The sequence below is a fragment of the Perissodus microlepis genome, chromosome 22 (assembly GCF_051167445.1).
Source record: "Perissodus microlepis isolate ML-2025 ecotype Zambia chromosome 22, ASM5116744v1, whole genome shotgun sequence".
Taxonomy (NCBI): Eukaryota; Metazoa; Chordata; class Actinopteri; order Cichliformes; family Cichlidae; genus Perissodus; species Perissodus microlepis.
In genome coordinates, this window is record NC_140481.1 from 9,176,948 (window position 1) to 9,189,134 (window position 12,187).

A 12,187-nucleotide genomic window follows, 5' to 3' on the forward strand; every position below is an offset into this window, starting at 1 on the left:
GGAGCAACTGCACATTCAAGAGGTTCTGAAGCCAGAGCTAAGTAACAATGACAATAAAGAGCTTCAGTGCATGCATAAAAAAGCATCGCTGTCTCCCATAATGATGGTGCAGTTAACAAATGCGAGCCATTTCAGCAAAGCCCTGCATATGTGAGTGCGAGCATTCACAGGGCAAAAATGAAGCTGCCCACTCACTGTCTTCTTCAGTCTGAAAGGTGACCTCTCTGCTCTCCTTCTTGCCCTCTGGGTTGGCGAGCGCTAGCCGAACGTGTACCGCACGAAAGGGTGGCAGGTCTCTCAGGGTAAAGTGAGAAGTGTTGCGATCCACAGACAGGCATTCCCTGACGGTCGCGTTGTTTCCTCCACTGCCCCCTGTTGGCATTGAGTAGCGGTAGCACAGCGACAAGGTGTAGGTGTGACAGCGGGTGAGGTTGTATCCCAGTGGCTCCCACTGGAGGGTCAGCTGCCGGGGCTGGATCTCTGTGGCTGTCAGACCACGCAAGGCACGCATGGGCTCTGAAAGTGGTAAGGACAAGGAAGTTAAAAAGCCAACACTGTGGTCACATTTACCAGTTTAAAACCCAAAAGCACAATGAAGCATTTTTTAAGTGATAGAACCAGCTGGACTAGATCTTATATTTCACATTTCTACTCTAACTGATCAGTGTGCTATGCTCATAGCTTCCCCTTGGTAAACAACGTGTTTCATTGTGTGTAAATCATCTTCTTTTCTGTCTTTATTGTTAGTTTTGTATTTAGCTTTCCCTGCTCATGCTTCGTTGCTTTACTTCCCATCCTTGTTCCTCTTTTATAATTGCCTGCCCCAGCCCTGTTGCTTTCAGTTGTGTTCATTAGCTCCACCTGTTCCTCCCAGTTTACTTACAATGCACTCCTTTAACATAAGAGTTATAGCCCACTATATATTTTCCATGTGGTTCCTCGAACCATGGCATGCTGTCAAAAACTCAAAAAATCGATGTATTACAGAAGGACAATAGAGTAGGTTTGGTGTTCCATCTGAGAGCTCATTACTCCTCATAATCATTTTGCAAATAAAACTGACCAAAAAATTAATAACATTTTATTTATAATGATAAATAAAAAGAATTTGTGAAATTTTGCTTAAATCATTCACCAAACGAGGAATGATGTAATGTGGGTGACACAGCTGAACTTTCCTTCCACTGAGCAGAAATACATGTCCACCTGCTCTGTCTGTGTAGTACTTTCTTTATTTATTGACTCCTAATGTACTAAAGCTAAAAATACACTTTGACTGACACTGTGTGTCTCAGGTCAAGTTGCTCAAATTTAGTATTTTATGATGACTATCTCACCCTTTCTTCTGAGCTTGATGACCTCATTAAACCCCAACAACTCCCTCATTGGCAGAGGGGCCTTGAATAGAAGTCTGACTAAATAACAGACAATTAAATTAAAAAGCATAGAGAACACGTGCATAATTCTCTAAATAAATTAGGCCCATTGTGTGTTTTTTTTAAGTCTTATGATGTATTTATGTACTTATATATCATATTTATATATATATATACACACACACACACACACATATATACACACACATATATATACAACAAGACTTGTTGTCTGATATGATGTAAGTGTTGGAGGGTAAAGTCGAGAATGATGGAGCAGAACATCAATATGCTGGTTGTATCCAGTGTATTAAACTGCTCTGCAGAAGGTGATTTGCCCATCAGTTTCACATCAATCTTCTCCTTCAGTCATCAGTTTTGACCCAAGGAAGTTCACAGGTATAAGTCAGTCAAGACTAGTATTTTTTAACTCTGATCACATAGCCTCAGGGATGTGATGGGGACACATGGATGTAAAGTTGTCTGATTTACGTTGGTGCTTTTCCACACAGTGGGAAAAAGTCAGAACCAGACTTAAAGTGAACTCTAAAGTTGATGGGGAGCCAGTGTAACTGAATAAGCAACAGTTTGAAATGAATAAACTTAGGAGACTTATTCAGAAGCCTCACAGCAGCATTCTGAACAACCTGGAGACACTACAGGGATGTTTTATTAAGACAGGTGAACAATGAATTAGAATAATCCAGACGTGATGAAATAAATGCATGAACAATAATTTAGAGTGTGACACGATGGCACTCAACTTGAGAATATTTTTAAGTCATAAAAGAAAGAGCAAACCAAAGATTAAACATGAGTGTGAGTGAGTGAACGCTGCATCAGAAGTCACCTCAAGGTTCCTGACAGAAGACGATTTAGCAAAGGTGGAAATGGGACCTAGAATTTCCATTATCTAAGGTACAAATCTGTCAGGGGCAAAAACAGGACTTCTGTTTTCTCTTCATTAAGATGGAGAAAATTGTCAGTCATCCAACTTTTACCAGAGTCTAAGCATTTATGTAGGATGTGTAGCTAAAAGAATCTTGGGGCTTAAAAGAGATATACAATTGAATTTCATCTGCAATGCAGTGATAAAAATGTCTTTAAAAGTTCTGACGAGGGAACAAATATAACAGAAACAGTAAAAGCCCCAAAACAGAACCCTGACGCATACCATAGGGAAGAAACGTGAAAGATGGCCTAGAAGCAGCCACGCAAAATCATCATTTGGATCATTTAGAACCACTCCAAGAAGAATTCACATAAGAAGAATAGTGTTTGTTAAATGGAGACAGCAACATTTGCTGCTGACTTTTCAAACTTACACTATAAAGTTAGTGAAACAATGGAAGGAAAATGTAACTGCCTTAAGAAGAAGCTTGCAAAACAACTCCTCATTGCTTGTAACACAAATGAGGTTCAGCCCTTGCAGAGAATCACATAAGAACGATAAAGCCTAATTACTGCTGTCATGTGTGAACACTGTGATTGCAGTTCTTCTCGTCCCTGTGACGCAGAACGTCCAGTTTCAAGCACAAAGAGGTTATTTCTGTCTCCAAGGTTGGCCCGAATCTCCAAGTGTACCGCTGAGACGTTAGATAAACCAAGATGAGGGCAATGCCCTCAGCACATAGTGGCAAGGCAGTACAGAGCTGCAGACAGGGGAAGTAACAGCTATAGCCCTGCTGCTGCTGCTTCACTAAACATAGATCAGAAGCTGAGACGTAAAAGAATAACCAATGTCACGGAGGAGACATCAGCTTTGAGGGGACAGAAACAAGACAGAGAAGGAAAACTCCTGAGAGACCTTGCGATTTAAAAGATGTTCTTCCCAAAAGGGCAAAATGTACTGAGTTAGATTGCTTTGTTCTCTGACAGCTGATATAAGCTAAACTTCCCCACAGAATAGCAACAATCAATCATAACAAAGAAATTTAATTCCAAAAATATGTATCAGGCCCGTCATATCAAGGGTGGCTGAGTATAACTGGATTGATAGATTTTTTTTAACAATATCAGCCCCGTGTAGCAGCCCAATCCTGTTAAAACCACGTCTGCCACCAGCAGCTCACTGACTGAATGTTCACCTTCTGCTCCAGACACCATTACTCATCATTAGAGCATCACCACAGCAGTCACTGTCCTGTCCTCTCCACCCGCCTGTCCTCAGCCAATCCTGCCCCAAATCGACATTCTGCTTGATTAGCCTAATCAGAGGGATTAGCCAGAGGCAGAGGGAGTGATGGAGGGATTGAGGGGCTGGACAAGAGATGAGCACTGGAAGAGGAAATGATGAATGGGGGAGAGTCCCAGTGGATCTGCACATTTCATGCCATTGTCCTCATCTTTAACAGCTGCCTCTGTGAGCTGCCACTGAGGTCTGTCCCTCTTGCCGGCAGCTATGTTAAAATTATGATGGACTATCAGTTAACACCCTCGTACTTAACAGTGAAACCACATGAGCTTTAGACTGCTGACATCTTTGAATGGTTTCTATAGACGTTGGCATCTAGAAATCTAACTACTGATATTTAAAGTGCATTGATGTTCTATAGCTTCATGACAGCTTGTTGATGTTTTGCAAAAAAATCTATAAAAAATGTGGGTAATGGAGTGTAGGTCATAAAAATACTGCCATTACTGGTAAAACGACTTATTTGAAAAGCCATCAAACAGCTAAAAATTTAAAAGATGTGAATAAAATTTACCATTGGAACCCATTTGCGACACTCTTATTTCAACACTTATATGATAATAGCTTTGGCCATCATATTTATTAGTTATGATAACACTAGACTCCAGATAACATACATTTGTGTAAGAAGGGGCAAAAGGTTATTGATGACAGAAAGTACATCCTTTTCCAGAAGCCCGCTCTCTCTGATGCTGGCTCTGATTGTTCTGTGTACATTTTATATGCTTTTGTTGAATTGCATGAATAGTAAAAAATAACACACTATTTTGGAAAAATCCTTGTAGAGGACGTGTTACATCTGTTTTTACATACACAGGTGTCTGCACTGCTAGACAATCACTGTGGCAGATGAAGTGGAGGGAGGATTTTCTTTTGAAGACCCCAGAATTCCAAGTTGGATTAGAAAGCTTTGGGTGATCTGACAAACACTTTATTTTAGGCATTTGAGATGTATCAGCTAGAAGCAATGTACTCCATCAAGTATTAATAGGTTAATCTCTTTCTCCCAAAGATAAAACTTGAACATATGCTGCCTTAAACAAGAAAAGGAAAGAAGATATTAATGCTGGAGTACATGACACATCTGCATTCATGCCAAGATCTCCCTTCTGCAGCCATACAGGACACATTTAGACCTGAAGCTAAAGCAGATGGGCACATCATTCACTTAGCATTTGAACTGGAGGTCTGTGTGGTCAGCAATTCTGAACAATAGCCCCATGGGATTTTAATACTCTGCACCAGCAAGGATGGAATTGACCAGTGTCCAAAAACGAAATACTCTCTGCTAAAAAGAAACGACTCCCGGAGACACATTAGGAAGAAAAATTCATCCAGAGTTTGGTGTCACCGGGCCTCTGCTGTCTGCCGCTTTCTCCCTGGGGATAAAGCTTCAGATGTGAGCAATGGGAGCCGACAGGAGGTGGGCAAGTGAAAGACAGTGACAAGAGCGGATCAAAGAGTGTGGCAGGTGACAGGGACGTCATGCCATCTACTTGACAGAGCAGCAGGGTGTCTTTTTCACCAAGATGAGCAGCACTGCAGTTAAAACACAGATGAGAGGGAGAGAAAAGTCTCTGCCCTCTGCTTTGCATGGCGTAACATGAAAAAAATGGAGAACTTTATACTACACAATAGGGATGGGTACCGGTATCGGTTCTGACATAAACGGTAGTAACCAGACCGAAAAGCAGCGCACATTTCGGTGCTTTATTTCGGTGCTTTTTTTCCTGAGCTGTGATACAGTTTAGATTCTAGCCAATCATTTTACGTTTCCGAGGATAGTAGGCGGGTCCAGGTACGTACGTTCTTTTAGAGCAGAGCTACAGATTAAAAATGCCCAAGGCGAAGCGGTCAAAAGTCTGGCTGTACTTCACAGCAAAAGATTCAAACTCAGCAGCCTGCAACAAGTGCTTTATGCTGATAGTGTGATACTGTCAAAGGAGGTAACACCTCAAATCCGATGAAACACCTGGCGACGCATAGTGTTCTTTTTAAAAGCCGAAAAATGCGCCGTATTTGATAGCTTGCTGCGAGACCTCACACCGAGCACATCTACTATGGGTGCGGTGCCTGTTATCGGACCCGGAGTTTGCAACATCCACCAAAAACCCGAAGAGTAGAGTCCTGGCCCCTAGCCCTGCCAGTGTAGCAGAAATGATGACGGATGATGATGGCAGCAGCAGCCGTTCTTCTCTGCGTGAGTAGCTTAATGTTGTTCGTGTGTAATTTACGTTGAGTAGGCTAACCACGTTATTACATTAATGCATGTAAGGTGAACTAGCAACATCATCATAGTTACATGCGGCTGTCTTCTTGTTTGATGGCAGATACTCCCTTCACCCTGGCCAAAAAGGCTAAAATGACCAAAGAAAAAGTGGAAAACAGTTAAACATGAGAGGTTTTTGGACAAAGTTTGTGTTTTTTCCATTGTTTAAGCACCGGTTTGAGCACCGTTTAAGCACCGGCACCGTTTCAAAAGTACCGGTTTGGCACCGGTATCGGATAAAACCTAAACGATACCCATCCCTACTACACAACCACTTGTGCTACGTTGTAGTTGACGGCTGGGCTTAGACCAGTCCTAAACCAAAGAATTTGGTGCTTCAGCCTGATTTCTGTACACATCATCCCCTTCTCACTGAACTCTAATCGTGCATGTAAATGAGTACTGATGAAAGCATGGCTAGATCCTCATTTACATTTGTGTTTTCATTATGAGCCACAGTTAAGTAGAAAGCATCTGACACCTTCTATAACAACAGAAACACCTTTAGTTCTTTTTTGGCTGCAGGCAAAGTACAAGTTAAGTGATATGTCATATCACCACAGAAGCTTGTGAATCTAGATGCGCATCAGCACAAGAAAGTCTTTTGTTTTCTGTATGTGTCATAGCAACTCATCAGCTGTCAGATGTGTAGTTACAGTTCCTCAACCTCTAGCATTTTATTAGATATGACACATAGTCACAAATGCTAACAAGCTAATCCTGAGCATGTGTAATAGTTACCATGATCAGCATTTCAGGGTGCTAACATTAGCTAATCACAGCTAAACACAAAGTTCAAGATGATGTGGGTTAATTCTGCAGGTACTATGGTACTAGGTTTTAGATGTGTCCTTGAACCAACACAGCTAATTTAAATGGCTCAATGACCTCCTCAAAATGTCTCCAGATGCCTGGTAACAAACTAATCATTTGATTCAGGTGTGCTGACCCAGGGTGAGCTCTAAAACCTGCAGGACACTGGCCCTCGAGGCCTGGAGTTGCCCATCCCTGCCATAGAGTCTTATATTAAAATGGCATTAAAAACATATTTAGGGCTTGAGAAAAAGTTTTGGTCTATATGAATAGTTTGCTCCTTAACACATCTTTACATTGGGTAATTTTCCTTTTTAATGACTAGTCCACTTAGATATTAGTAAGGCTTTAAGTTAGCGGTATGGCTGTTTTAATTGACACGTGCCGACACAGACACCTGTTGTTCTATGTCTACAATCTAAAACATTCAAGTGAACCTTGTGAGTGTGTTTGTGGCATTGGTGCCTTTGGGATGGACTTATCTGACAAATAATAATAGACCCGGAGAATGGTAAATGGCCTGTATTTGTAAAGCGCTTTCCTAGTCCCTAAGGACCCCAAAGCGCTTTACACAACCAGTCATCCACCCATTCACACACACTGGTGATGGCAAGCTACATTGTAGCCACAGCCACCCTGGGGCGCACTGACAGAAGCGCCCCAGCTGCCGGACACTGGCGCTACCGGGCCCTCTGACCACCACCAGTAGGCAACTGGGTGAAGTGTCTTGCCCAAGGACACAACAACCGAGACTGTCCAAGCCGGGGCTCGAACCAGCAACCTTCCGATTACAAGGCGAACTCCCAACTCTTGAGCCACGAGCGCCCCATTTGATTGAAACATTTGACACTAACCCACTAAAGGTTAGTGTGGCTGTGCATTGTTTCTATGTAGTTCAAAACGTTATCTTCCACCAGAAAAATGCCACGATGATGCTAACGTCCCAAAAATGCTTGCCAAAAAAGTGCAGAATTGAGTGGGTGTCTGTATACCTATGTTGCTTTATATTCTAGCAAATCTCAACTCTCAACTCATGCTACATTAGCTTTTAGCATTTCCTCTTTGCACTGTGACCTTGGATATTCAATAATTGGAGATTATGTATCGGAATTTCAGGAGCAGGACCACTCCTCCAAACACGCTCCTTCCGGTTGTCATCTATATAGGGTCCCCTAGTTCTGCAAGCTGATCATTCTCGTTTACGTGCCCCACCCTTCCTCCTTCTTCTCCATTTTTCAGCTTCTTCATTTCTATTTAGTACATGGGGATCTATCTGCCAGGCCCGTGAGCCATTGCCAGTCCCCTTCGAGGCCTTCCCCAAACCGCAGCTCAATTCATGTCAAAGCATTCACTTTTACCTACTAAAACGCTGTCAAACTTAGATGAGGATGTGGGCCCAGCTAGTGAAATGGACATTATGTAAGAGGAAGTAATGCTGCACCAATAAGTGTTAGGTTTTACCTGACAGACAAAAAGAAGCATAGTCTTTTGATTCAAGGTCATCAAAGGAGCTTGCAAAGAAAAGCGTCTGGACTTCTTTAAGTTGCTTGAAGACGTTTCACCTCTCATCCGAGAAGCTTCTTCAGTTCTAAGGTCAAATGGTGGGGAGTCCCAGATTTAAACCTAGTGGGAGTATCCCCCCGCAGAGGGACAAAAGGACCCCCTGATGATCCTCTAATCGCCTGAGCCAAGGTGTGAAACTGGGTGTGGGTCCCAATCAGCCAGGGTTTCGGGTGAGCTCATTGTGAAACCTGGCCCCACCTTATCATGCAAATTCCTGAGGCCCAGGAGTCCCAGGTTTAAATCTGGGACTCCCCACCATTTGACCTTAGAACTGAAGAAGCTTCTCGGATGAGAGGTGAAACGTCTTCAAGCAACTTAAAGAAGTCCAGACGCTTTTCTTTGCAAGCTCCTTTGACTACGATCACCTGGATGACTGAGAACCTTCACAGACAGATTCAAGGTCATATTTTGAGCATTTCCCATTATCAAAAGTGTAAGAATTTGCTGCTCTTTTCTGCTGTGTAATTCTAAATTTAATGTCCATTATTTCTATCAACCACACATTCTAAAATGTAAGGGTCTTAATATATATTGTCCCACCTATTGAGGTTTATTTTAACTAATGAGATAATCTCTTGATGCCAGAGCAGCTTTCTTTCTGTCTGTAATTGAAGCCTAATTAACTTTGATGTTGTGTACTCTTTTTTGAGGACACTGTGACTCTTAAAGTGACTTACCTGCACACTTTGTCCTGCTGATCAGTGGGGGCCCGGGTGCTCCGGTGCCTCCTTCCCCAGGCCGGGTTAGCAGGACACTGATGTGATACTCTGTGTCTGGCTCCAGGTGCCAGACCTTGTATGTAAGCGAACCCACACCATGAGTCTCTGTCCAAGTGGACTGGCTAGCCCGGTACTGGATTTCCCGCCGAATGACCGGTCCATCCCCCACGATGGAGTTAGTGTTGAGCTGGATGATCAGATAGGTGGGACCTGCCCTCAAAAGCTGGGGGGGTGCAATCGGTGTTGGTGGCACTGAAAGGCAGAAACCAAAATAATTTCCTCTACATTTTTATTTTAAATTCATATTAGAATCAGGTTTTGGAGGCAAAATTAGAAACAGGAAAAACTCAATTAAAAAATGCGAGTGCGTCTGATGGAAAACAAGTTTCATTTTTTTCAGCAGAAAGGAAAAGTCGAAAAATAGGAAAGGAGAAGTGAAGGATCTCTGACGTGGATTTTCTCTTTTTGTTTTACAGTTTCAATAACATTATTTCTGCTCTACTGGAGCATTTAGTCATAAAAATCTTTTAATCACATCAGTACTAGGAGAAAGATAGATGGAGCAAGAGTGTGAGAGGCTCTTGAATGCTGAAAAATCTTAATTTTCACTCTAATGATGCTGAATAAGAGCTTATTTGCATGAATAATTGCATAACTAATTCAGTACTCTATGCGCATAAAAACCTACAGCCTTGATAGATAATATGACCTCATCAACCAGGCGAACATCAAATTAATTCATCACACGATGGTGTGGGTGAGGAACTGGGTGTGCAGTGATTCTGACTGATATATCGCAAGGTTATAACACCTGCTTAAAGATGTTTTATGACATGACATATTGGGGCGTAAAGAACGAGACGGTGTTTCAACAAACAATTCCGCACCTTTCAAAACACACCTATTTTATTTTGGCAGACAGTGTCAATGATGTTTCTGTTCTGCTCACTCATTAGCAAATGTCAGTGACAATGAAAGTGTAAAATAACCGTTATTTTGGAAAGACTTGTTGTTATTTTACTCCATCACGTGTAGATCTGTGCAGTTGAATTCACCCAACATTGAAAAAGCTTGTTGAAAAGGTGACCATGTCAGATGTTGAACACTGAAAATCGTAAAAGGTAAGAAGGCTAGAAAACGATAAATACATGTGTTTCAATTTTGTCAAAAAGGAAACTAAAGCACAAAACCTCTGCAAACTCTACAGAGACCAGCAGATTTGAAGCCAGGCTCTTCTTGTTTCTTGCAAGGCAGCACCGCTTACCACTTTAAATAACAGCCACACAGAAAGACCAGTCTGTGGGTCAGAGTGGACACTGCGTGACGGTCTGATCACAACCATTTAACAACAAAATTCAATGTCAGTAAACAGATAAAATTAGATCAAACCATTTTAGGGTATTTTCCCCAAATCCTCTAAAGGATCTCTAAACATTTTTCTTCTGAACCAGATTTAGATCTGACATCTTCAAAGGCTACGACTGAGCTCTGACTGGCCAGCACATTTACCCACATCAACAACATCTGTGGATGTATAGTGCTGGCTGGGGCACACCTCTTTAAGGACATCTAGGTAATCAGAATCCAAGGTAATCCAAAATCATAGCTTTTTTTAATTCAATTCAATTCAATTCAATTTTATTTATATAGCGCCAAATCACAACAAAAGTCGCCTCAAGGCGCTTCATAAAGGTATGACTTTGGTCTAGCTTATTAATTGGGACAAAAATGCTTCACAGCTGCTATATGGCAATACCACATTTTGTGGTTGCCAGTTACAGCATTGAGATTCAATACTGCACTGTTTCCAGAGTAAGAGAGATTTTTCCACTGACAGGCTCAATAGTTCTGTGACTTAGGACAAAAAATTTAAATTACGCACCTGGCACATCTCTCCATTTGGGATACTTGGTAGCTGAATTCATGCAATTGACATAATAAGTGACATATTTATAATATCACACCCATCTCCGCAGTTCAGTTTGTCTACAGACAGACTTTCAACAAATCAGTAGTTACATGTAATGGCAGATGACCCTGTGGACCATGACAAGGATGCTGTCAGTCTTTTCAGCTTGATGATCACTGCTATTTATTTGAGTGCACAGATAAGGAGCTAAATGAAAGAGAAGCTGGGACTCAGTGGGTGAAGGAAGAGAAAGAAAGACCATTTCTCAGGAAGCTGGAAGTGCTTCTGCATTCATTTCTCTGCTGCTCAGTGAGAAAGAAAATTCTCTCTGCAAAGAGTGGGACCTGTAGATACCAGGTATGAAAAATTTCCATGTGTCAACTGATGAGAGAAATCCCTGCTGTGCAACTCCAAGAATCCATGGCTTGAATAAAAATTGCCCTCCTGGAGATGGTGTTTCACCTGCACAAAATCAACCAGAAGAAAAGACCAAGACCGCCCAGACTGATGCCGTTGCTCTAAATATGGTAACGCTGCATGTTGTCATCTTATTTGTGCAGGGGGGATCTTGCAAACTCAAACTATTTCATCTGGTGTGCTGCTACGTCTCCAGTAAAAAGACAAGCTGAACAGAGGGCTACCCACGGTCAACAACGCAAAATAAGCAAAAGAACATGTCAGCGATTGGGTCAGCCATCAGGTATCCTTGAGATCTGTGCCAGGCAGCTACTTTACATTCAGTTATACAACAATCTACATCTTCTCGGTAGAAATACACACAAAACACTTTTACTTTGACACATTCAATTGCCTAGCTGGATTACACTTGAGTTTTTTTGCAGCTGCCGGTAATAGTGTCCTCACACAGTACTGGACTGACAAAGCTTTCCTTCCCCGTTAATAATTTAGACCCCACAAGATGGGAAAAAATACCAAAGTTTCCTTTTAGTTTCCTCCCAGCTTTCTTAAGAGCTCAGAGAACAAATCTAATGATTTATGCCCATCTGGACAGGCAAATGTGTTGAATAAATGAGAGAAATAAGTAACACACTCAGAACAGCTGATTTTGCAGAGACAAAACTATGATATCAGAAATAGCCGAAGCAGCTAAACACATAATGCACAGTGAAAGTAACACAACTGCTGCAGAAAAACCGAGGAGACCCAACAGAAGGAAACTCTCTGTTTATTTCTCTTAAAAATCCTGAAGATTTTACTGTTTTCCACTCAAAGCACTGTATTTCATCCTCGGATATTTCCCATTATTGTGGGTATTGTAGCTGTTTGGATTGCACAAGTGAGCATTTGCTGGAGAAAAAAGGATAATCTACGTGTAGTTTCAAC

General features: G+C 41.8%; 1 protein-coding gene across 7 annotated transcripts in view; it reads right to left on the reverse strand.

Annotated features, from left to right (window-relative positions):
• The window catches only part of LOC146362544 (receptor-type tyrosine-protein phosphatase U-like), a 252,231-nt gene that overhangs the window by 81,604 nt on the left and 158,440 nt on the right, over positions 1-12,187 (reverse strand). For all 7 annotated transcript variants that reach the window (XM_084919376.1, XM_084919377.1, XM_084919375.1 and 4 more), the window contains exons 7-8: positions 8,893-9,186; positions 196-516 (exon numbers count right to left, since the gene is read on the reverse strand). In XM_084919376.1, the coding sequence (XP_084775502.1) occupies positions 196-516; positions 8,893-9,186 (615 nt within the window). The remainder of the gene's footprint in view (positions 1-195; positions 517-8,892; positions 9,187-12,187) is intronic.